The sequence below is a fragment of the Sebastes fasciatus genome, chromosome 15 (genome assembly GCF_043250625.1).
Source record: "Sebastes fasciatus isolate fSebFas1 chromosome 15, fSebFas1.pri, whole genome shotgun sequence".
Lineage (NCBI taxonomy): Eukaryota > Metazoa > Chordata > Actinopteri > Perciformes > Sebastidae > Sebastes > Sebastes fasciatus.
Window position 1 is genome coordinate 23,346,309 of NC_133809.1, and position 24,399 is coordinate 23,370,707.

A 24,399-nucleotide genomic window follows, 5' to 3' on the forward strand; every position below is an offset into this window, starting at 1 on the left:
ACACACACGTAAGCCACGCCCATAGCCGCCAGTAGTTACTCACAGGACTCTGATTGGTCCGTGATCTGGCTTACATGACACAAACGCATTACTTTTAGTCTAACGAGATGGATTTTTTTACATCATCGCGAGAATCCAGCTGCCGTGCAAGGTAAACAGTGCATTGCAAGATATACATAAGTCCGAAATTTAATTTAATTTAATTTAATTTAATAAAATTCAGTAGTAATGGTAGTCAGTTTCGGTAGAATGTTTGGATCTGAACCCAGACTGAAACTCATCAAGATCAGGTTGTTCTCATACTTGTAGCTATGCCTGTAAAAAGTAATGCACTGTAATTCATATATATCCCACAAAATCAATTTATATGTAATCCACGTAATTGTGAACCAGGAAGTACAAAGAGCGACAAGCACCGTGTAGGGAGGAGGTCTGGCTGCATTGGTGGGTCAAAAAACACCGGCCTTTGACCCAGGAGACATGTGTCCATACCCCCCGTGTGAAACCAGAAGTCAACGTTGATTTATTCGTCACATAACTTCTGTACTTAAGTTACACCACTTCCGGAGTTATTTTAACCCAAACCACGATCTTTTCCTAAACCTAACTAAGTAGTTTAGTTGCCTAAACCTAACCAAGTTGTTTCCTGTGAAAATGGAAGTTTATTTTGAAAAGAGTGTATGCATGTAAAGAGCGGACATTTGTCACGTGTTGCTCGACATTTGTAGGGAAAACACACGAAAAGAAGATTGTTACTGGATAGACAGAAAAGGTGGTTGCTAGCCAACTCGCAGCCTAACAGTTTGAACATGATGGCAAGGTTTGAAATGGGTCTGTAATCATTTAGAGTTTGGGGACAGAGTTAGATCTTTTCAGGAAAGGAGTAACCAGGTAATAGCAGGACTAAGAGATTTATTAATGCAGCTGAGAAGACTGCTTCAAAGTAGACTGAAGATTCTTTTGTGAGGTTGCCTAGAATGGAGTTTAGAGCACATGTGGCTGGTTTAGAACTTGTAACAACTTCAGAAAAAAGTGTGTTAGAGCATATTCAAGGAAGCCGTTTTTGTTAATATTGGTATCAAAGTCAGAATTGTGGCTTCACAGCACAAAACACCACATTGCGACGTGTTTCAGATGCCTCTAAAATGGATAAAAATGTGAAGGTTTAATGAAGCCCCCTCTGGGACTGATGGCAAAGCATCAAAAAGCATTAATTCTAAGCATCCTGAAGCACAATATGTCGACAAAAGCTTTGATAGCTGGATGAGTGCCACATTTAAATGCGAGTCACGCCGCACTTAATGAAGAACAGATGCATTATAACACATTATCTAATGAGTTACAAGCTGAGGGATCAAATGAGTGAAGCTTTAGTGGCATCAAACAGATAATCTTTAGCTGCAGGAATGATTCACTGTCAGCCCAAAAATCCTCCAAACAACGGCAAACACTCTGATGTAGCCCCTGTAGCATTATAGGTACAGCACAGGTAGATGTGTTCATCACGAAAGAACCAAATCACCTGCCTTCCCCCTGAGTTCAAAATGGCTGAACATATTACCTGAGCATTTAAATAGCCTCCGGGTGGAATAGTGAGCAGCGGAAAACTGCCTACCTTTGCAAAATTGAGTCGCACATCATTGCTGAACTACAACGTGCAGACCCCTGTCAGCTCCTCACCAGTAATTACTACATTTCTTTTTCTTTTTTTTTTTAAAAGTTATTTTTTTGGGGGCATTTTCCATTTTTATGACAGGACAGTGGATAGAGTCTTGAAAGGGGGGAGAGAGAGAGTGGATGCGGAAAGGGCCACAGGCCGGATTCGAACCCGGGCCGCCGCGGTCAGGACCAAGCCTTAATACATGGACGCCCGCTCTACCAACTGAGCTAACACAGGCGCACGTAATTACTACATTTCTGAAGAAAATTATCATCCTTTGCTCCATTTATGTCAACCCAGAGCAAAATGGTTTTAGTTGAGTCTCAAGTGGGGCGCTGCGGTGAGTAGGTGAGGTGGCAGGAAATTGAAAACTATCAGGCTGTCAGAGTGGATTACACTGACACAACCCCTGCTTCTACTGAAGAGCAGTGAAACAGGAACTCAGGCCACAGTGTTGTTCTTCGCATAGTTCAAACACTCCTCCGTGAATACTGATACTATAGAGGTGAACCGAGCGTAATTATTTGAAAGCATGTAAATGAATCGGGGAGGTAAATTGTGCGATGGCCGCAATGAAAAAGGAAAACGTTATCAGTCATTTCAATGTCGAGAGAGGCCCACTGAAGACAGAGCTTAGTGAATTCTAATCATCTACAGACGGGGTAGGATGCTTAAGATGTGCGAGTGCTCGGAGAGAAAAAGCAAAAACATGATTGGGCTTTTGTATCAGCCATAACATTCTCTCGCATTGTAACAACACGACACATTGTCGTCAGTCACAGTGGAAATCGGAAGACTCAATAAAGTCTGAGTGTCTATAGCCATAGTAGCGGCTGTGTGAGGTTGTACCATGGACTGCATATAAAGATGGACGACATGACAGCACTGCAAAAGTGAAGTCAAAACATCTCGATCGCCCCCTGGTGGCTGGCTGCAGTAAAGGCCATAAAGCCCGCCCCCCTCCATGTTAGTGGAAGGAACATGGGACAAACTAAAAAGTCAAAGTACGCGTCAAATATATATTTCCCAAAGATGGTTTCTGTGATTTTAGGCATTTCTTATCACCCTGATGTATGATCAACTGTTAATTTTTTCTGAAAAGTTTGGTTTTAATTAGTTATTTGATGCTATAAAAAGGGGGTGAGACATCATGATTGACAGCTGCTCTGAGTGAAATAGTCGCACAACCGGAGGCTTGGGAATTGTACCAGAGAGAAGATGTAACTTTAACTTTCCGTAACTGTCATGAGTCTGTGTAATAGAACACATGTCAATTTTATCATAAATGTATTTTATAGAGATATTATGGTTAGTTGTTGTGTCTTTCTTGCCAGACGGCTACTGTGATGCTAACGTAGCAGCTAGGTGGCTCACGCTAAAAAGCTGCGGCCGGGCTCAGCTCATGATTGGCTCGGGGCGGGTGTGTGGGCGGGACCTCGATTCTGCGGCTCCAGGCCCCCGATCACTAGTGCACAGAATCTGGCTCCAAATTACCTAAAAAACTCAAGATGGCATCTCCCGTATTTGGGGTATTTTGGCCTCACTTTTGTACAGTGGGAGGAAGCGGGAGGAAGTGGAGACGAAGTGGGAGGAAGTGGAGACGTCCATCTATATATACAGTCTATGGGCTGTAGTTAGGCACATTAGTGCTTTAGGGTAAATCCTGACATTAGCATGCTAACATGCTCACTTTGACAATGGACTTGGACTTATATAGCGCTTTTCTAGTCTTCCGACCACTCAAAGCGCTTTACACTACATGTCAGTATTCACCCATTCACACACACATTCATACACTGATGGCAGAGGCTACTAAGGTGCCAACTTTGCCCATCAGGATTTAATCTAAATACTCATTCACACACCGATGGCTATGCCTCCGGGAGCAATTTGGGGTTAAGTGTCTTGCTCAAGGACACATCGACATGTGACCCGGAGCAGCCGGGGATCGAACCACCGACCTTCCGATTGGTGGACAACCTGCTCTACCCTCTGAGCCACAGCCGCCCCCAATGGACAATGCTAACATGCTGATGTTTAAGCAGGTACAATGTTTACCATGGTCAACATTTTAATTCAGCACATTAGCATGCTGGTATTTGCTAATTGGCACCAAACACAAAATACAACTGAGGTTGATGACAATTAGATTTATTTTGCAGGTATTTGGTCATAAACCAAAATACTGAACCTTTTTTTTTTTTTTTAAATGACTTGATTGGGCTACTGTAGATGAGTTAAGTCATTGCCAAAGTCAATTAATTATCAAAGTCCTTCATGCTGAGTGGGATATGAATGTGTTTACAACAAACTTTCATGGCAATCTGTCCAATAGTTTTAGAAACATGTCAGTAGAAACCTTGTGTAAACCTCGTGTTCGTGCTGGGAGAAAAAAAGTAGTTTGTTCTGGCAAAAATGAATGTCTCTCACCAAATCTTGTGCTAATCCATTTAGTAGATGTTGAGCTATTTCAATGGACTGGTGAACACTTTTGACTCAGTGACACTTGAGGAAAAAGTCAGGGGATCACTGAAGTCATGAGGATCCATCCTCTGGACACCATCGATATCTATCTGAGCCAAATTGTATGATGTTCATCAAGATATTTCACTAAAAAACAAAAATGTCAACCTCAAGGTGTCGCTAGAGGAAATAGTCAGGGATTCACCAAAGTTAGTACCCAGATAGTAAAAGTTGCAAATTCTACATTGAGTTATGGTCAGAAAGCTTAATTGCTACAAGAGGTTAAAAAATTCTGCTTTAAAAGAAAGGTCATGTTTTAAACATTGAAATAATCAATATTGGCTCAATGTGCCATCTTTCCTGCCAAAAATATTTTAAATTTAATGAGGACTGGGGAACAACCTTTTTAGATTTTTGTGGGACACATTTATTTAAGTAAAGCACTTCTTCACTGTGATGCATGTGACTTGTTTGGTTTAAAATGACAAAGAAAAAGAAATCATTAATACATAAATGTAGTTTTGGAGGGGAATGGCAAAGGAGGGAGAGAATCGAGCCGTCGACTAAAAATCCGACTCATCTCGCCCTATAAATGTGGAGATGGAGTTATGTTTTAATCTTCTACCTGAGGAAAACACAAGGTCAACTCATAGCTGCAGTATTGTCTTGACAAAGTGATCCATTGATTGTAATAGTTGTAATATCTGATGATGATCTGGCGGGGTGCAAGAAAACAGAAGGCTAGTATGCTTATTTAAAAAAAAAAAAAACAGAGAGAGAAAAGAAATACATGTAAGCCAACCAGAATTTTCCAGTATTTGGTAATGTGTGGATAGGTTGATTTTTTTACAGTAAATATTTTAACTGGTGGTAAATAGTTTGTAAATTAACCAGCCCGGTCTCACCAAATGGCATATTAAATGACACAGTAATTTGTAAGTCCCTATGTGTGGAATAATAATGCCTTTGTTGCTTTTGTCCTGTCATGTGTACGCACACGAGTAAATATGCTACCCTCAGAGCTTGTGACGTAGAATAAAAAGTTAGAGACTGCTTATGGTGGGCGGGAGGTAGGTAGATGGGTCCAACAAACAAAGGACTTTCAACCACGACACCGGTGTTTGTGTGCCGAAGTGTTGTTATTTTGAAGTTATACGTTAGTGACATGCTTTCTGCACTTACTTTACGTTGTTTAAGTACGTATTTACTTAGTTTACATAGCTATTTCAAGCCAAACCATGATGTTTTTCCTAAACCTACTTAAGTGCTTTTGTTGCCTAAACCTAACTGGAGCTGTTATAATTTTGTTGCCTGAACATATCGCGACCATTTCATGGTAACGACGTGGCGTATTAATGACACGCAAAAAAAACTGAAATGGGTTATCGTGACAATCAGAAGTCCTGCTATTTATACGCCTCCCCATGTGATTGGGTTGAAATAAACTATTGTATTGCGGTTGCTGCTAAAAACAACGCCAGCTAGCATTAGGCTAATGTTAGCGATAAGCATGTCTGACGTTAAAACAGGGTCTCATTTTTACTCTCACTGGTGCCAGCAACCATCAGGCATATGCTTAAATTACAACTAAGTAATGTAAAGTTCAATTTGATGAAACATTTACTAGGTTAGGCGCAAACATAAACTCAAACTTCCTGCAGTTACCTGTACAATTAAATGTCATCTTTGCTGGTTGTGCTCAAACTAGTATGACTATCTGTTTTTATATTTTCAGATTTATATGCTAACCTAAGCAGTACACGTTTTGTCTATCAAAAGAACATAAAAAATATTTATCTGTGTAGTTTAACTTCAAGTCCTTGGGTGAAGGAAAATTCTTCAAAAACATTTTGAAGTCATCTTTTCAGTTAAAGGTCACATATTATGCTCATTTCCAGGTTCATAGATGTATTTTAATGTTGCACTAGAACATGTTTACATGCTGCAATGTTCAAAAAACCCTTTATTCTTCTCATACTGCAGCCTGAGTCTGCCTGCCTCAGAGCCTAATTCAGCCTCTGTCTGAAAACCACTGATTCACAGCCTGTCTCCTCCCACTCTGCTCTGATTGGTCAGCGTTTTCTGTCAATCAAACTTCCTCAACAACACAGCGTCACCCTCCCCCTCCCTCCCGGAGAAGCTCTCTCTCTCTCTCTTTCTCTCTCTGAGAGACGAGTGGAGAGATAGCAGCTAGAATAAAGTTTATAAACCTGGGCACAGCACCAGCGAAAATAAAGTCCATCCACTGGGTCTTCAGAGGATCCGAAGTGGGTACATGGTGCAAGCTTTTGTGTGGAGTATTGCAGCCAACAACAGAACAAGCGGGTTTTCCTTTCAGCATGTTTACTAGTAAACAGTCGAAATAACAATGGCGGACGCAGCTTGCTGAGCCGGCTACTCCGTGGGCGGGGTTACCAAGCCGGGGTATGGGGTGAGGGGGTGCTGTTCTGTTTCACTGGAAACAGGAAAGCCATATATGGCTTGCATTTCTGCCTAATGACGTCAGAAGACTAGGAAAAAAGCAAATTTTTATTTCTGCACCCATTTCCGGACAAACGGAGGAGGAGAAAAAGAGAGAGGATGGTCTTTTATGATACTATGGTGGCCTGTAGACACACTGGGGACAGATATTGATGTTTAAAAGACATGGAAAAGTGCATTTTGCATAATATGTGACCTTTAAAGAGAAACTTTCTGTGGGTTCCTTTTCAGGATTCATGTTAACAGTATTTCAAGCTGTGCGTGGACACCTCCTTTGAGACTGCTGGGAAATTCCTACATAACTTGCACTTGACTTGGTGAAGTGAAATTAATTTTAAGTAAAAAAAAAAGAAATACATATTTCACAATATTGTATGGTGGAGAGCTGCTTATGTCCTTGCTTTGCCAGCAATGGAATGTCATTTTATTTTGAATAATAACTATGACTGTCAATCGATTCAAAAACGTAATCGCCATTGAACGCATGATTGTTCATAATTAATTAAACACATCCATAGTTAATCATTTTTTATGTGTTCAAAATGAACCTCAAACCTTAAACTTTGTCAAGTATTTAATACACTTATCAACATGGAAGTGGGCAAATATGCTTTCTTTATGCAAATGTGTGTATATATTTATTATTGGAAATCAATTACTTACACAAAACAATGACAAATATTGTCCAGAAACCCTCACAGGTACTGCATCTAGCATAATTAATATGCTCAAATCATAACATGGCAAACTGCAGCATAGCTTTAAAACTGAGCCTGCAACAACCTAAAAAATTGCAAGTTACGTTAGTGCGTTAAAGAAATTTGTGGTGTTAAAACTAATTTGCATTAACACGTTATTATCGCTTTAACGTTGACAGCTTTGACAGCATCCTCTTTTCATAAGGATGCCAGAATCTACCTCAGACCGGTACCACACTTTATGGTCCCGACAACATGCAAGAAACGGTCATTGGCATGACCATGTCCCATACTAGGTCACCTTTTTACAAGTACTGGCTGGACTCAGGAGATACTTTAGGGAAGGTTAGTGTCAAAGTTTGCTCTACAATCATTCTTGAGGCTGTGATTGTTAGTATTTTTGCATGTGATGATATTACACTAAGTTTTGTTCACAAGCATGTACTAACTATAATATACATGTACAAATTCTGTCCAATACAACAACTGCAATCTAAGTGCATTACATACTGGACAGCTACTTTCTGTCCACCCCCTCAAGCCCTTCAACCAACCACTTTCTCTCTCTAATCTTCCAAGGTTGGACTTCCAAGGTGATCTACAGAAAACTGTTTTCCACCACTACAAACGGTTTACCGTCAGCTGCAGGTGGGAATGCAAGGCAGACAAGAGGACCTTCAAGGAGACAGTAATAAAAGACTGCTGGTTATGTGAGTTTGTACCACGATAAACTCTGGATCTGGACATGTATTTAATGTTCCGACTAGCCCCATTAAGACAAATTATAAAGATAATTATATTCGCTTTTGTTTAATCTGGTCTCGGATTTGTTAGCAAGAAGAACATAATTCATACTGTTTGAAAATTTTGCAATATACGATTACACCTGAAGACCTGAATGGTGACTGTATTCATTAATGTGAACAATGACCTGTGTGTTTTAACCATCAATTTCTCTCTGATTTATTGTTTAGTAAAACTGTCCTGGCTGTTAAGGTTTTTATAATGTTAAAAAAAGATACTTTGAAATGAAGAATGTGTATTAAAGAATGCCTTACAGTAGTTCAAATATAATTAGAGTGAAAATGTTTTCATATGCATCAATGCAATGTTCTGCCCTTGAGTTGGCTTCATTTAGTAGTGAAATATAATTTTATAAGTTGAGATTTTTGTATGTTTTCTCCACTCATCTTAAAAATATGTTTTCAATTTTTTTGTTTCCCTCATTTTTCCCCTCTTAGGACTGCAAGACAAAAACATATCAAGGCTGACCTTCAGCCATTCAGAGAAGAAGAAGTGAACTGCAGAGAGGCTGAGAAAAAAGTGTACAAGGTGGAAAAGAACCACTTCAGTTAAAAAATGATTTCAAAAGTTTGAAAGTACTCGAGGTGACGCCATTAATCTGGTATGTTCTATAATTATTTCACTCACTGTTTAAAAGGTGCTAAATTTGATATTCTGGACATGAATATAGCACATTTACATGTATACATTTAAACTGAGCCTACGGTCATTTAATATTTGAAAATGTTTATGAGTTTATGAGTTAGCTAATTTAATTTTGTTCATTCAAAAGTTTTCTTGAACTTTGATTACATGTTGAGAACAATGTCATGCTGTATGAATATATACTAGGGCTGTCAATCAATTCAAATATTGAATCACGATTAATTGCATGATTGTCCGTAGTTAATTGTGATTAATCGCACATTTATCTGTTCAAAATGTACCTTAAAACAGACATTTCTCTCGTATTTAATACTCTTGTCAACATGGGAGTGAGAAAATATGCTTGCTTTATGCAAATGTATGTATATATTTATTATTCGAAATCAATTAACAACACAAAACAATGACAAATATTGTCCAGAAACCCTCAAGGGTACTGCATTTAGCACAGGCATGTCTGTAAAGGGGAGACTCGTGGGTACCCATAGAACCCATTTTCATTCACATATCAAGGGACCCCTTTGAAAATGACAATGCCAGTTTTTCCTCGACAAAATTTAGCATAACTTTAGAGCCCCCTTTGCGAAAATCTAGTATGACATGGCTGGTACCGATGGATTCCTTAGGTTTTCTAGTTTTATATGATAGTAGCGCCACTCAACAACCTAAACATCGCAAGTTGCATTAATGCGTTAAAGAAATTAGTGGCATTAAAACAAATTTGCATTAATGTGTAATCGCGTTAACTATGACAGCCCTAATATATACAGTGGAGGCTGGTCCAGAGAGGCAGAGGAGGCTGCTCCTCCTTTATTTTTTGAGTGGCGAGAGGGAGAACGGACCGCTGGACGCGCTGCATGGCATGGAGAGTGTTCCCACTGTAACCTACTGGGTGCTACGTCACCGCTCTTTGGACTGACAGGCTTCTAGTGGCAGACGCACACGCGAGGTTGATTCCCACGCAGAGCCTGCAGTAATTATGTATTAGAAATCTTGTACGTCGTCGTTTTACTGCTTAATAAGAAAGAAGAGAACCAAGTAGAGAACCAACTCAGCTGACTCCCCAGTAGGAACAATTTGTTTCTCACTACATCCCCAAACTAATAACAGAGCCTCACCTGCCCTATTTCAAAGAGATGTTGTCTCTATTCCAAATGACATGGCATATTGGAATCAGTTTGTAAATGATATGTAGGCTATTAGAAGAAGGTCTGGATTCTTCCTCATAAATACCAAATAATTAATAAGGTTAAGGAAGCAAGTGAAGTGAAGCATTACCCTGTCTATCACTACATGAAGAAATTAAAAAAGACCTTTGCAGATTCATTGACTAAAGAAACGTATGTCATTGATACATTTTTTTGAATAAATTTTTATGGGAAAATGTGGCGTTTGGTTTCTTTAAAAGTCTCAAAACAATATTTTCTTATAAAAAAAAATTATGTTTTCTTTTAATCTTCTAATCATAAATATAAATTTAACAATAAATACTTTTTTTGGGGGATGTTGAGCAGTTTGTGAAACCACTTTCTAATTCGACTAAGAAAAAGGCTATTAAGATACTCAATATATGTTCTAATATTTTTGTTGTGTTTGAGTGTAATATACCCCTGGCTCTTTTGTTATTGTTATACTGAATGTGAATTATATGTTCTGTTGATTAATAAAAGAAAAAAAAGTAGAGATAAGTATCCAACTAGTGTAAAATAACATGACGCCGTGGTTTTGGTTTTCCTCCTGTCCTCCCTCTCCAATTTTTTGAGTCACCAGCCGCCACTGATGCACAACAAGAAAATGTCAAGAGAAGGCCTGGTATCTTGTGGTTAATTGGTGAAGCGTTGTTTTCGATATATCAAAATCCAAAATTCAATCTCATGCATCCTTTAAGATAACGGGTGAATCGGATTAATTCGGCATCACTTGTGAGTGAAATCTGGCATTTATTCAAAATGAAATGTAAAAAAACTCTTTCAATTTGATTGGCAATGTTGATTCAATCATATATTGTGCTATCTGGGTTGGCTTCATCATGCTCCTGGGGACTATAAATGTCTGTCCAAAATAGTTGTACCATAATTGTTGAGCTATTTCAGTCTGGGCCGAAAAAGGGTAGGAGAGAAGGAACATGTGGTAAAACTGTGTATTATGTGTATCTAATTGCTAGGTGATATGTAGCACGTAAGAATGAACAATTTACACAGTATTATTGGGCTTCACATTGTGAAGCTTCCTGCATTACATGAGGTAAAAGTAATAGCGGTGTTCATTGCGGCCATGCAGCATTGGAGGTGTTCTTTTGTGATGTGGTATAGCAATTTATTTCTTGTTGTATCAACTGTCCCTGAACTTGCCTCCCTGTATTTTGACTTCCTTTCCTACATTTCCAGAATGAGTTTCGACACCCTCCGGTGAAACGCAGCTGGCCTTGCAGCATCCAGCAGTTTAATGTACAGGAATGGAGAGCGATATGAACATCAAGAAAGCAATGTATTTTCTGTCAAGAAAATGAGGGCATCACGCACCTCACCCCACGGTGCCCCTTGTGGCTGCGCTGCATTCGGGTTTATTGGGTCTGCTGTCAGCGGAGAAATTGCTGTCTCTTACTCTCTCAAACCATTTCTCCCGGTGTGATTGTTGAGCTTTAATGAAAAATGGGGAGTCCAGAAGAAGTCCTTCCTTACTTCTGAGGAGTCGAAAAGCATTTACCGCTAATGTTTTAGACTATTAAAAAAAAAAAGTATCCTTTTTAACTTCAAGTGCTGAAAATATCTAATTTGTGGTGTCATTTGGCACTTTGAAAACAACAGAATAGTCCCAGGGACGCAAGAAGCATTGTTTATACCTCTTTATGACCGTTAAAATGTCTCGGGGTGTTTTTCTTCTTTCCTTAAGTGTTTTTTGAGAGCATAATCAAGGTTAAAAAAAAAAGAAATACATCACCAACCACAGCCTTGGGCCTGGCAGGTGGCCTGCAACATTTCTTTGGAATGTAAAATGAAAAGAGTTGGCACACGGGAGGTCTAACATTCACTATATCTAAATCAAAAGGAAGATTTCAGCTCCAGATGCTAGAGATGCCTCAAAGCCTCTTTGTTCGTTTGCGAGTTAGCTAGCCAAGTGAGCACTCGAACAAGTGGGCGAATGATTTAAATTACAGACGCATCTTCAAGGCCTGCTGTGGTTACGGAGTTGTTCAAATATTTTCTATGTTCTATGAATACAACTACTAATTCTCATAACAAGTATACTTAAAAGGACATTGAGATTATAATTTAAAAATAGACTACGAATTGAAGATTATTATTACGCAACAATTAAAGCCTTATAAAAATATATTTTTTAGCCACCTGGGGGCAGCATAAAAAGACAAAATCACAACACTGACAGTATCACATACAGTATATCTGTTCTTATAAAGCTAATATGGCTTACGTGTTAGCAAACAGTTGCCTATTAACACATACACAGCAACATTAGAATTCATATGGAGACATGTTTATTGCCACTTGTCACTATAATTCACTCTATATTTTGCTCGGTTTTGGTCTCCGCCAACCACTCAGAAAAATATGTGGGTCTTTAGCAGGACAGGGGTGGATGGGTTGGTCAAAAAAACACCGGCCTTTCACCCAGGAAACCGGCGTTCGTGTCCCACGTGAAACCAGAAGTCGTCAACGTTGATTTATTCATCATGTAAGTTACATACCTAAGTAACGCACTTTCAGAGTTATTTTAAGCCAAATCACAATCTTTTCCTAAACCTAACCAAGTAGCTTTCTTGCCCTAAACCTAAGGAAGTTGTTTCTTGTGAAGACGGAAGTTTATTTTGAAAAGACTGTACACATGTAACAAGGGGAAATTAACACGTGTTGCTGGACATTCATAGAAAAAGTAACAAAAAAGGAGGAAAAACTTTTTCAATATCAAATCACACGACAGTGTTTTGCTCAATTGTGCAGATTCAAATGTGTCCAACAAATTCTTATTCTTAAGATCCTTTCATGAGGACTATCCTCAGATGAGGAAAATTATAACCTTTGTTCAAAGCGAGCGTCAACAGCAGAAGAAATAAATTAGATACACCCAGTTCATCATTTCCACTATACAGAATGTGCAACGTTATGTAGCACGTCTGCGGTCATTTGCCATTCCAACCATTGCTCAACCTCAGGCTTAACGACCCTTTCCATTACAGACTATTTCATATGATGCAGAATTGCTTAATGGCATGCAATGTCATTTTTTTTCTTTTGGTGAAAAAAAATAAATAAAAAAAAGTTATGAGTTGCCCTACTTTCCTCCAAATCTCTATCTGGAGGCTTCCTATCATTATAGTCAGAACATTAAAGCGAATTCAGGACTTAGACTGCACTGGGGGAAAAAAAAACAACAAGCAATTACTCTAAGAACAAAAACAACCACTCACATAATAGTCCTTATTTGTGAGGCAAGAGGAATCTCACTTGACTTTAACTGGAGGCCAGCTCTTGCTATTTTGTGTTTTTCCACTGCTTAAATGGTATTTCTGTGGTGAGGAAGCCGCCTGGCTAATTGCGTTTGACAGCCACCCAGTCTTCAACTTCAACCAGAGAATTAATTGTAAAGATCCCTGCTGCCTGCTGACCCGCTGTGTCACATTGAGTCAAGCCTTATTTGTTTTTTTGCATAGGTAAGCATGTGTCAGGGTCTATTTTTTTCCGCAGATAAACCAAGTGCACATACTGGGAATTGAAAGAAACACAGACCAGTGCACAGGGATGTTCGGCCTCCTCGTAGCTCCTGCAAGGAATTTAAATGGAAACACTTTAAATCTAGATTATCTATGAACGGCTAAAGTGGCCACCTGCTGTACTCCATGCTTTCTCTGAATAATTCATATGACGTGACGAGCAAGAGCCGCCGTCTTTATGGCTATTCTTTTCATTATGCATTACCATATTAATATGCAATCTTCTCAAGACTTACTATTAAAATCTGTGAAATATTGGCTTTAGGGAAAGAAAGCAAACATTTACATTTATCTCTCTACTCCACGTTCACAGTGTGTAATGTTTATCCAGAAGAGCACTGACATCGAGCCCAATTTGCTTGATATTTTTTTGCGGCATGAGCAACACAGTTGTACCCATGTATGGATATTATTTGGTCATTATGAGTGACTAGGTTTACATGCACAAAAACACACAAGACAATATTCCTACTAAGCTATTGCTAATGGAAATTAATATTTTACGTGCAGTCGTGCATACTCCGATTAACGTAACTGGTCGCTGACTTGTTCTACCGTGCGAACACAGCCTCCCTCTTTCATTCCTTCAACCACCTTCTTGAAAAGGTTGCGTTGCGATATTTGCGCATATCCAAAAAACCTGTTGGTATCCAAATCTTTCACAATGTTTAAAAGTAGGTGTGTTTCTCCTTCTGACAGGAAATGTGGGCTTTTATTTTGGGCATGCATCGCTGCAAACTGTCGGCTAGTTGGTTTGTGTACAACGCACAGAGCTGGCAGCAAACAGGCAAGAGGCGTAACTAAAAAGTGTCTGTGCTGTATACATGTCCAAAGAAGGCTCCTAAAACTCAAATAATATCCTACATGTCTTCATTGGAAAATGCTCCATTCGGAATAAAGCCTAATTCAGAATATCCACAGGGAATATGCTGTTTACATGAACCCTTTTCCAATTCGGGATAATAGTGGAATATTAGTGTGCATGTAAACGTAGTAGGGCTGTCAAAGTTAACGGAGGCTAAATAACGTTCCAAATTTACTCTAAATTTTGTCTAGGAAAAACTGTCGGCCATTTTCAAAAGGGTCCCTTGACCTCTGACCTCCAGATATGTGAATGAAAATGGGTTCTATGGGTACCCACGAGTCTCCCCTTTACAGACATGCCCACTTTATTTTTATGCTAAATGCAGTATCTGTGAAGTTTCTGGACAATATTTGTCATAGTTTTGTGTTAATTGGTTTCCAGTAATAAATATATACATACATTTGCATAAAGCAGCATATTTGCCCACTCCCATGTTAATAAGAGTATTAAATACTAGACAAATCTCCCTTTAAGGTACATTTTGAAAAGATAAAAAAATGTCTGATTAATTTGCGATTAATTGTGGCTAACTATAGACAATCATCGAATTAATCGCGATTGAATATTTTAATCTTTTAAAAAAACCTAAAACATGGTCAATGTTCCTCTAGGATGGTCACAGAAATACAGGGAATTTATCACATTGATTTTGGAAGTTAGTGCTGAATTTGTTCTGTTGATTCGGGTGATGAGCGTCACATTGTGCTTTTTGTAAGATTGAAATATCTCTCTGTGGAATCAGCTGCAGTGAAACGCTTTAATCACAGCCATCACCACTCTGAGATCAAGCGAGCTCAAGGAGCTAATGACAGCTTTGCGGGATAACATAGAACAAAAAGAATGATTTGGACTGTTTGTCCTTTCTTTTTGATCCTTAGAAAAGCCCAGCAGCTGATTGGACTGTTTACACAGAAAGCATTTCTGTATTGCTGTATTGTGTCACACATCAATCATGTAGCTGTAGACATTATGAAAATTAATGATACTGTGGAATTCCCCCACATTCAGCATTTAATAATAAATACGACTATTTTTTTGTTGTTGTGTGGAGAGCTATGAAAACAGGGGAGGTTTGTAGATAACATAATCAAACTGATGTTTTGAAAATTCAATAACCCTATACTTATATCATCCTCTGGCCTATTTGGACATCAGAGGAGGGCGGAACAACAACAGGGAGAGTTTGGCTGAGATCATTTTCCTCCGTCTGCCAGGAGACCAGCTCCACAGCTATCAAGGGTTGGCACCCACATTCTGGACAGCCAAACACCGTCCTAGCATATATGCGCAGAGGACATTATGGATTACTTCACATTTAATAACATGTCAAAGTCAAAGCGGATTTGTAAGAGCCACAGTCCACAAAGGCTCAGGCTGCAGCTGATAGTGCTGCTGCTGCTGCCCCGCTAGTGGTTAGCCCTGCTGAGCTAGCTAAAATGATAAAAAACAGAGCTCTCTGTAGCCAGTGAATAGAGGTGATTGGTAGTATTTCAGCCCCTGCTGTCCTCCAATGCTAAGTCACTAATGCAGCGAGGTTCATTGGAACCTGCTGGTTTTAATCCGACTCTGCTGCCGACATCAATGGAAAGGCAGAATACTTGAAACTTTCTTCACTGATAAACCAAAAAATATATAAAATTAATGTTCAATGAAGAAGAGTGACTGCTGGCAACAGCAATGTGCAGTAAGAAGGCTGTCGTGTTTGTCCTTACAGCTACAGTCGGTAACTTTAATAAGAATAGCTTTTGTCATGTTTGCTCAAACGGTCACTATATTCTGAGGGTAGTGCATGAGACAGATAATCTGTGAAGAAAATCTCCTGAACTCGGATCAAGCGGTCAAACTGATCAAATATGAATCAATATTCTGTTACTGTAATGCCTATTTCTCACCTCAAATGTTTTCAGAATCATCTTGTAGTGTACTGTTAAGCTGTAAAATGAGAAATTTTGTGATCTGGCTGCCATGTTGAAAACGGTCGAGACCTATTATCTGTCTGACTGTCTCATGTACTACTGTCAGGATATAGTGACAGTTAAAATATATATATAATATTAAATATTATTTTGTATTAAAGTTACCAACTAAAGCTTTAAAAGCCCTTACACATCCTTTGTCCGTTGTCACAAGTTACTAAAAAATTTAAACAGTTAATATTTCTCACTGAAAAATCAATTAGTACATTATTTTAGTAAGTACTCAACACCAAAAGTAATTACTTGTTATAAATTACTCGTTACATTCATTTTGTTTCTCAGCACCAATGAGTCAAAGGAGTCTTCCAACACCTCCATAACACCATCAACACCGTCAAATGTCACATATTCTGTATTCAAACATGTAGAAATAGAAACAAACAGCCAGCATACAGTTTAGAAGTACTTACTGACCATCAACAGCTATCCCCCCTGACTACCTAGCTGCATTATCCTTACACTGATGCCGCTCAACAAAACCAAGGTGTTTCCTGAATGCAGGCTTACGAATGGCTGGCTAGCAGACACAACAGCTAAAATTATCAAACTATGGAGTCACTGGGAGGTGCAATTCGATGCTAACCTCTTACCTCCAGCTCCAGCCCCTGTGTCAAGTTAAAGGTCCCATATTATGCTAAATTTCAGGATCATACTTGTATTTTGCGTTTCTACTAAAACTTGTTTACATGCTGTAATGTTCAAAAAACACTGTATTTTCCTCATACTGTCGGTCTAAATATGCCTGTATTTACCCTCTGTCTGAAACGCTCTGTTTTAGCGCATTTCGACGGAATTGCGACGAAATTGCAACAGCATTGCGTTGCTAGGCAACAGCTTGGGTCCATGTGTACTTCCTGTCAGCTGATGACATTCTGATACACTGCAACCAGGAATAAACTGGGACACATTTAGAATGTTTACGTTTAAATCTGTGTAAAGGTCTTTGTGACATCACAAATGGACAGAAATCCTGACAGCTTGTTTCAAATTTCGATACTTTCACAGTATTTATATAGGAATAAAGCCTGCTTTATAATAAAAAAAAACATGAAAATCTCACTTTTTTATAATATGGGACTTTTAGGTAACTGTCCACTGAACCCAATGACAAATTCAACTCCATCCAACTCTTGCTGAAACACCAAACAATGTAATTACTGAATTTCAAATTGTTATTCCTACACAACACGTCACTATTCCACCCCCACAGGTTTTTTTTTTACTAATTTTGCCTGATATGTCTTTACGTATACCCTGCTTGATGGGCCTTTTTCACAGCCAACATTTTGACTTGTCATTGCAGGAAAAGCATGAGCAACGATGGCTTCGTTCCATCAAACTGTCCAAGTGAGCCAGAATGCACGACAACTAGGACCCTGAACTAGCTCACGTAATTGGAATGCAGTCATTTTTAATGTTATCAATTACACCGGTGCTTTTCCTGTTATGGCATGACAGCATGTCTGCTGTGTGTGACTCTCCCATTAGATTCGGTGCAGCACCTGTATTTTTATTAATACATGGACCTTTGTGACCGTCGCAATGAATCCAAGCATCACTCTTTGCCCTACTTTTACCTTAGCCAGGGGTCTAATGAGCCTGAATGACAGAAAATCATTATTTCCTCATTAACGATTGCACTAACTGGAATGAGGAGAAGAATCTGGCACATTTATCTTGTGAATGTCTATCACTATGTCTGATGCAGGTCCAGGTCCAGATGCAGAGGAAACATTCCTATTGGAATTTAGAGGACTGTGCAGCCTTGGCTGACGTACGTGTACAGCTGCTAACCGTTCTCAGTTCCAAGAGCCAGATGGGAGATGCTGGCTGTTTTACCTGAGCCTTTGAAACCACACATAAGGTATTCAGATTAGTTTCTGTGTTGTCTTGTAATGTTGTTGTGAAGGCCATTGTGAATATATGATAAGAAGCTTCGTTAGCAGTGCAGTACATAGTCCCAAAGCTAGGATTGTCTGAGGGCCTCACACATACAATGCAGTCTGGTACATGTAATAATAAATAATAATATATTGGATTTATATAGCGCTTTATATTAATCTCAAAGACGCTTTAACATAGTCGGGGGGAAAACGGTGTGAGACAGACAGACAGGAGACGAACGACAAAAAGCGACATACACAGGAACAATCACATACATACACATGGACTGATGGGTAGGGGGAAGGAGGGGGCTACGGGTAAGCAGATGAGAAAAGATGTGTTTTGAGGCGGGACTGGAATGTGGTGAGGGAATCAGAGTCTCTGATGAGATTGGGGAGTGAGTTCCAGAGCTTGGGAGCTGCCCTGGAGAATGCTCTGTCCCCAAAGCTGCGGAGTTTGGACGTGGGGGTGGAGAGTAAACCAGCCGAGGTGGATCTGAGGGACCGTTGAGGTTGGTAGGAGGAGAGGAGTTCAGAGAGATAGGGGGGTGCAAGTTGGTGGAGGGCTTTGTAGGTGAGGGTCAGGATTTTGTAGGAGATCCGGTGGGAGACGGGGAGCCAGTGAAGGTCTTTCAGGACTGGGGTGATATGATGCCATGATTTGGTGTGGGTGAGGAGTCGGGCAGCTGCATTCTGGACCAGTTGTAATTTATTTATGGAGGTGTTACTGATGCCATAGAGGAGTGAGTTGCAATAGTCAAGGCGGGAGGAGGGTGTAGGCACTGCAGGACAGGCTCAGGATAATTGGTCAATATGAACATGGCACAGACAGTCTTAATGGACTCCTAATGGACTTAATGTTATGTTTAAGTGGCAATTTAGCAATCATATCAGAGGTGTGGAGTCGAGTCACAAATGCCATGACTTTAGACATGACAAAATAAAAAAGGAACACGACTTTAAAACCAATGACTCATGACTTCACTTGGACTTTTTGACTTGAAAATACTTGATACCTTCCCAAAAGCCCAGAAATTATTTAAAAGTGGATAGCTATTTAAAAAGGGGGTATTCATTTCCTGATTGAATAAATAGTTAACTCTATTTATTCTCAGCAAGTCAACACTTAATTCCCCAGACCTACTTTGTGCGAACCAATCTGACAGCATCCAATGAAGTTGCAGGAGAAAACCATGAAGAACTGATGCTACATTACTGACCTCGAGTTGGAAAAAAATTATACCAAAGAATTTTGTTCATGTACAAAAAACTACACGGTGGTCAATGTGTGGGTCAAAAATTACAGACGGAGATGCAAATAGCATTACATTTGGTGACTCGAAACTCAAAATTTAGGACTTGACTCGAGATTTGCCTGTCTTGACTTGGGACTTCGAGTTCAAAGACTTGACACTTAGAAAAACAATAACTTGGTCCCACCCCTGAATCATACTGTATATACACACACTGAATACTTCATGGTGACAAAACACACCGGTAACACAAAGCGAAAGGGGCTACTTTAAAACATTATTATACATGCAGTAGCAAATAGATTTTTCTTACTGTGCTGTTTCCGTTTCCATTTAAATGGAAGCCGCTGTCAAAGAGAGGAGAGGATACTCTGCTGTGATCAGTGGACGGCCCGGGGGAACCTGAGAAAGAAAGGAGATTCATGTTCTTTACAAAAAAGGCTTCTAAAAAAATCACTGTTACACATTTAGTCCAACTCCATGTTGTGTGTATTTATTATTTAATTCCTTTAGAAACAAATAAAATAAGTCTAGAGTTGTACCTAAACCTCAAACACCATGGCCCAGTTCATAGTGGTTAAGTTTTGATATTGATTTTATTCTGCTGCCCTGCCTTTGAGCCGTGCAGTGCACCTCCAAAAAGAGACAAATGCTGCTCTTTGGTATGATATTAGTTTGGCGTTAGAGGACCTTCTGTCTAACTCGGTCACACTCGGTAAAGTGTGGCAGACTGCTCCCGGCCTCTCACGCTTGTCATTTTTGCCATGGTTGAGACAAAGGGCGGCTTAGAGAGAATACAACTTGAACCTTTTCATTTTCAGGCAACAAAACACGACTCACTGGCCAAACGCCCTACAGCTAAAAACCTGAGCGTCTCTGCACCGGCGCCTCCCTATGAATGTTAACTTAGCCGGAGGATACGAGGGCTGGACTTCTCACAGCTCTCACTTTGAATTAGTAAGAATGTGGTGGTTTATCAACTGAGCTATAAATATTCATGCACGTCTATTAGTATTATTCTATTAGTATCTGTGTGCTCTTCATAATAAGGTTGTACAAAATGATCATTATGTTTGCAGGTGAAGACTGAAATGATTTGTATTACATGTTCATTCACTTTTTGCTTACAGCTAATTTATTAGATAACTAATAAATATTGGTGGTTTAGCAGTCTGCACGTTTGTAGCATAAATGAGCTACATGATGCTCCCCATCACGTTTGTCTTGGCTATGCTAACTAATAGTTTAAAAGAATAGTTCGACATTTTGTTGACGCTTTCTTGCTGAGAGTTAGGTGAGAAGATTGGCACCACTCTCATATCTGTCCATTTGATATGAAGCTGGAGCCAGGGCACGGTTAGCTTAGCTTAGTTCTGTCCAAAGGTTTAAAAAATCAGCCTATAAATACCTCTAAATATCACTTATTAACAGGTTACATCTTGTTGCATCAAGCTGCAGGAGTAATGTGCCAGACAAGGCGTATTTTGTTACCTTGGACAGCCAGGCTAGCCGTTTCCTCGACTTTCAGTCTTTATAGTAAAGAACGTATATTGACAAGACGTGAAAGCCAATTGGTTGTTCCATTGCAATGTCAGCACCCAGCGTAAAGTGAGCGATGGACATAAATGGATCTTAGAAAGATCCAGCACACAGATTTTGAGAGCAATCTCAAACTTCTTCATGTCAAGGACCTCCAAAATCGATGTCCAATAGACCACAGACCATGGATGTATAAGAGGTTGTGTCCTATGCTTTTGCCCTGCGTGTTAATATGTTAATTTCTGTTTATGTCATGCTACTAGCGCTACTAGCTACTGGCCGATAGCCGGTTGTTTGGGAACAGAGACAGTAATATATTCACCACGGTACAGGCTTACAGCATACAGCCATGGGTGTATTATAAGATGATAAAAGTGATGAATTACAGCCAATATGTTTATTATTACAGCCACATACAGCTAGCAGGAAGCTGGCAGAACCGGATACGTCATATGAGCGTGCAGGGCGGTGCCATCCCGTGGGTCTCATGCACGTTTATTATGCCGAGGAAAATAACTCTAGATTCAGCTATTAGTTCATTTTACAACATTTAGGACTTAATGATTTAAATGAGGGCTATTCAAGTGTTCGTACTGGTACTAGCGTCGGTTGTCAAAGAAGCACCGGAGTTTTGTCTCTTTGCTTCTACACTCTTTGTTTAGCTAACCGTCTCCTAGCTGTAGCTTCATATTTAGCATAGAAAACTCTCAAAAAGAGAACAAATAAGAAAATTTCAAACTATTCCAGTAAAATCTAACACTGTATAATAATTTTGAGAGTGAGAAAGTTAGTTCTCGACCTTGGCAAAACAAAAAAACATCCCAATCTAAAGTCTACTTGCTAGCTTTTTCTGAAGCTTTCAACCGCATCGTCTTCCTCAACAGATGGCGTTTACTCAGTTGTCATGGAGATAGCTCTGATCAAAGTCTGATCCGCTAAGGAAAGCACTGGGATGTAGTTGAAAGCTCCAGAAAAAGAGCTATAGCTAAAAAATTAAACAATTATAATAAATGATAAACTCAGATGGGTAAGCAACTACCTCCACTGTGCAGGATTGTATCACTCCTGTACTTATTATAAGAAAGACAAAGCAGTCCCACTTAACTTCAAAACAGTAGGTTACTCCATAAAATTGCCAAACTTTCCAAAAATTTCCAAATTACTTTTTTGTGTTTTAGAGCTGCTTCAAGTTCTCATTCTCCCGCTCGCTATCATTTTCTCACCTCTCTCGGCTGCGTACCTGATTCCTCACCTTTTACCGGCTCCACATGGAGGATTTTAATGTCTGTGTTTTCATCTCTTCAAGCTGCTAAAGGTAAATACAGAAGCAGGGGGATTGCAGCTCTAGGTGGTTCAGACTTAACTACTTGCCTCAGGCCACTGAGCATGACAATTTATTACTTTGAAATAAACTATAAACTATAATCTATTGAACTGCTTCAAAGCGTCAAGGTGTGCAGAAAGACAATCTCCCATAAATGTGGTTTATTCCTTTATTGCTAAAAAAAAAAAAAAAGAAATGCTGGATGAAATGGAAGTTTATTGTGAGCTTGCATGGCATCAAAACTGCAGGACTCTTACCTAGAGGCAGTTTTAGAAATGATGGAACTTCTCGCAGGTAGCGAACGGTGATGGTGACCTCATCTCCTGCGGTGCGCAAGAGGTGAACCTGACGGGAGCGAGAGAAGGAGAGAGAGAGATTGAGATCGAGATATATAGCAAGAGAGAGAGAGAGAGAGAGAGAGAGAGAGAGAGAGAGGGAGGGAACGATTGCAAAGCGATGCAGCAAATTTAATCTCAAATAAATGAAACAAGCCACATTGGTGTTGAGCTGTACACAGCCAGAGCAAACAAAATCTAACGGGAGATGAGTGGAGAAGATGTAGTCATGAGTTAAAAGCCTGACGGAAGTGGCTTCGCTTAAATCATCAAAGGCGGAACACTTGAAGGCCGGCGCTTCTCTCGTGACAGCAAAGTGACAGCTGACATCAAAAAGTAATTACGCTCTGAACGTCTGATTATCTGACTTCTAAGTGATATAAAATACGTCCTCAAAGATGTCAAAGTTTTCAAAGAAGGCATTCAAAGTAAGGTTAAGTTTAAAGGATAAAATATTAAATCTGTCTATCTTCCGTGCGAAAAAAAGAGAGAAAGTGAAAGAGCAAATGAGACACTTGACTATGAGACACATCTAAAATGCAAGGTCACTTCTACATACGCTAAAAATGCACATCTGCTATCAGATCCCTCGCCATCCTCTCAAACATTGTGCGGTGGCCCTACTTTAGCCTGAGCATCTGTCAGCGCCTGCAAAATGGGACAGGCTGCCATTAAAAGCTCTGGATTTTGTTCTGAAGAGAAAACTGCTCATTATGCGTTTCGAACGCTCTGGAGGTGAATGTAGTGAACAGCTATTTGGGGCTGCACGAGGAGAAAAGAGACGACAGACATGGGTGTGTGCTTGTGTGTGGGAGATGGGTGGTGGAGGTGGTGATGGTGGTGGTGGCAGAGAATAAAGGAAATGTGTCACAAAGAGAGAAGCTGAAAGAGAAAAAGTCCACGTATAAAAAAAACGCTGCCAAATATTAGCTCCCTCACTTCCTGTGCAGCTTTTGATAGTGATCTGCTTTTCAATTTTTCCAATTTTGTCACAGGGTAAACCAAAAGGAAAAACTGCCTCCTGTCAATATGACAACTCGGATTGTTGAGGCGCTGCCTCCGTGTTGATAGCCACTGGGATTTGGTGTAAAAACCTGGGAGGAGGAGGATGGAACAGCAATGGATGGATGGATGGAGTCGTGTATTGTGCTTAATCACAAATATACTCACAACTTCCTCATGAGTACAAGGCTCTACATTTATGCCATTGACCTAAAAGAAACCAACAGAGAGAGTGGAAAAGCAAGTAAGTAATTATACAGTGGATAAAGTGTGTAATTTTGAAACTCTGTGCTCATTCTCTGCAGGACCAGGGCCAGAGGGGAGGCCAGGGGTGGAATATGATTAGCAAACCCCTGCTAACCCCCCTACTGGAGACAGAAGGCGATAGGTAAGTTGGCTTGTTAGTAGGGATGTCGCAGTGAAGGAATTTCCCCTGCGGTGATAATGATTGGCTGCGGTATTAACTTTTTTTGCAAATTACTTTATTTATCCTGATTTTAGTGCTGTGTTAATAAGCTTTATTGTTAGGCTATTATTAGGTATATTGTTGCTTTTTAAATGAAAAAAGATGAGTTTTAAAACAAATTAAATACTTGTTTATTGTTAAATGCAGAACAATGAAGGGCACAATGAGGCACAGCGGGTTTTTTTAGCTGCACTTTGGTTGTGTCTGGTTGCTATGATACGAAATATCAAAATGTCAGTACGAGGTAGAGTGCTCGGCTCTGGATGAAGGGAAGGC

General features: G+C 39.7%; 1 protein-coding gene and 1 long non-coding RNA gene across 4 annotated transcripts in view; one reads left to right on the plus strand and one right to left on the minus strand.

The window, feature by feature from the left end:
* The window catches only part of sntg2 (syntrophin, gamma 2), a 104,283-nt gene that overhangs the window by 42,217 nt on the left and 37,667 nt on the right, over window positions 1–24,399 (minus strand). The window contains exons 6-8 of one of the 2 annotated variants that reach the window (XM_074660800.1): window positions 23,826–23,867; window positions 22,578–22,665; window positions 19,771–19,859 (exon numbers count right to left, since the gene is read on the minus strand). In XM_074660800.1, coding sequence (XP_074516901.1) covers window positions 19,771–19,859; window positions 22,578–22,665; window positions 23,826–23,867 — 219 coding nt within the window. The remainder of the gene's footprint in view (window positions 1–19,770; window positions 19,860–22,577; window positions 22,666–23,825; window positions 23,868–24,399) is intronic. The other variant, XM_074660802.1, reaches the window with a different exon arrangement.
* On the plus strand, window positions 7,868–12,287 carry LOC141783474 (uncharacterized). 2 transcript variants are annotated; one of them, XR_012597278.1, is made up of 3 exons: window positions 7,885–8,012; window positions 8,544–9,700; window positions 11,139–12,287. It is a non-coding gene; the product is annotated as an uncharacterized LOC141783474 (long non-coding RNA). The 2 variants fall into 2 exon arrangements; XR_012597277.1 differs by lacking the exon at window positions 11,139–12,287 and having other exon boundaries at window positions 7,868–8,012; window positions 8,544–8,975.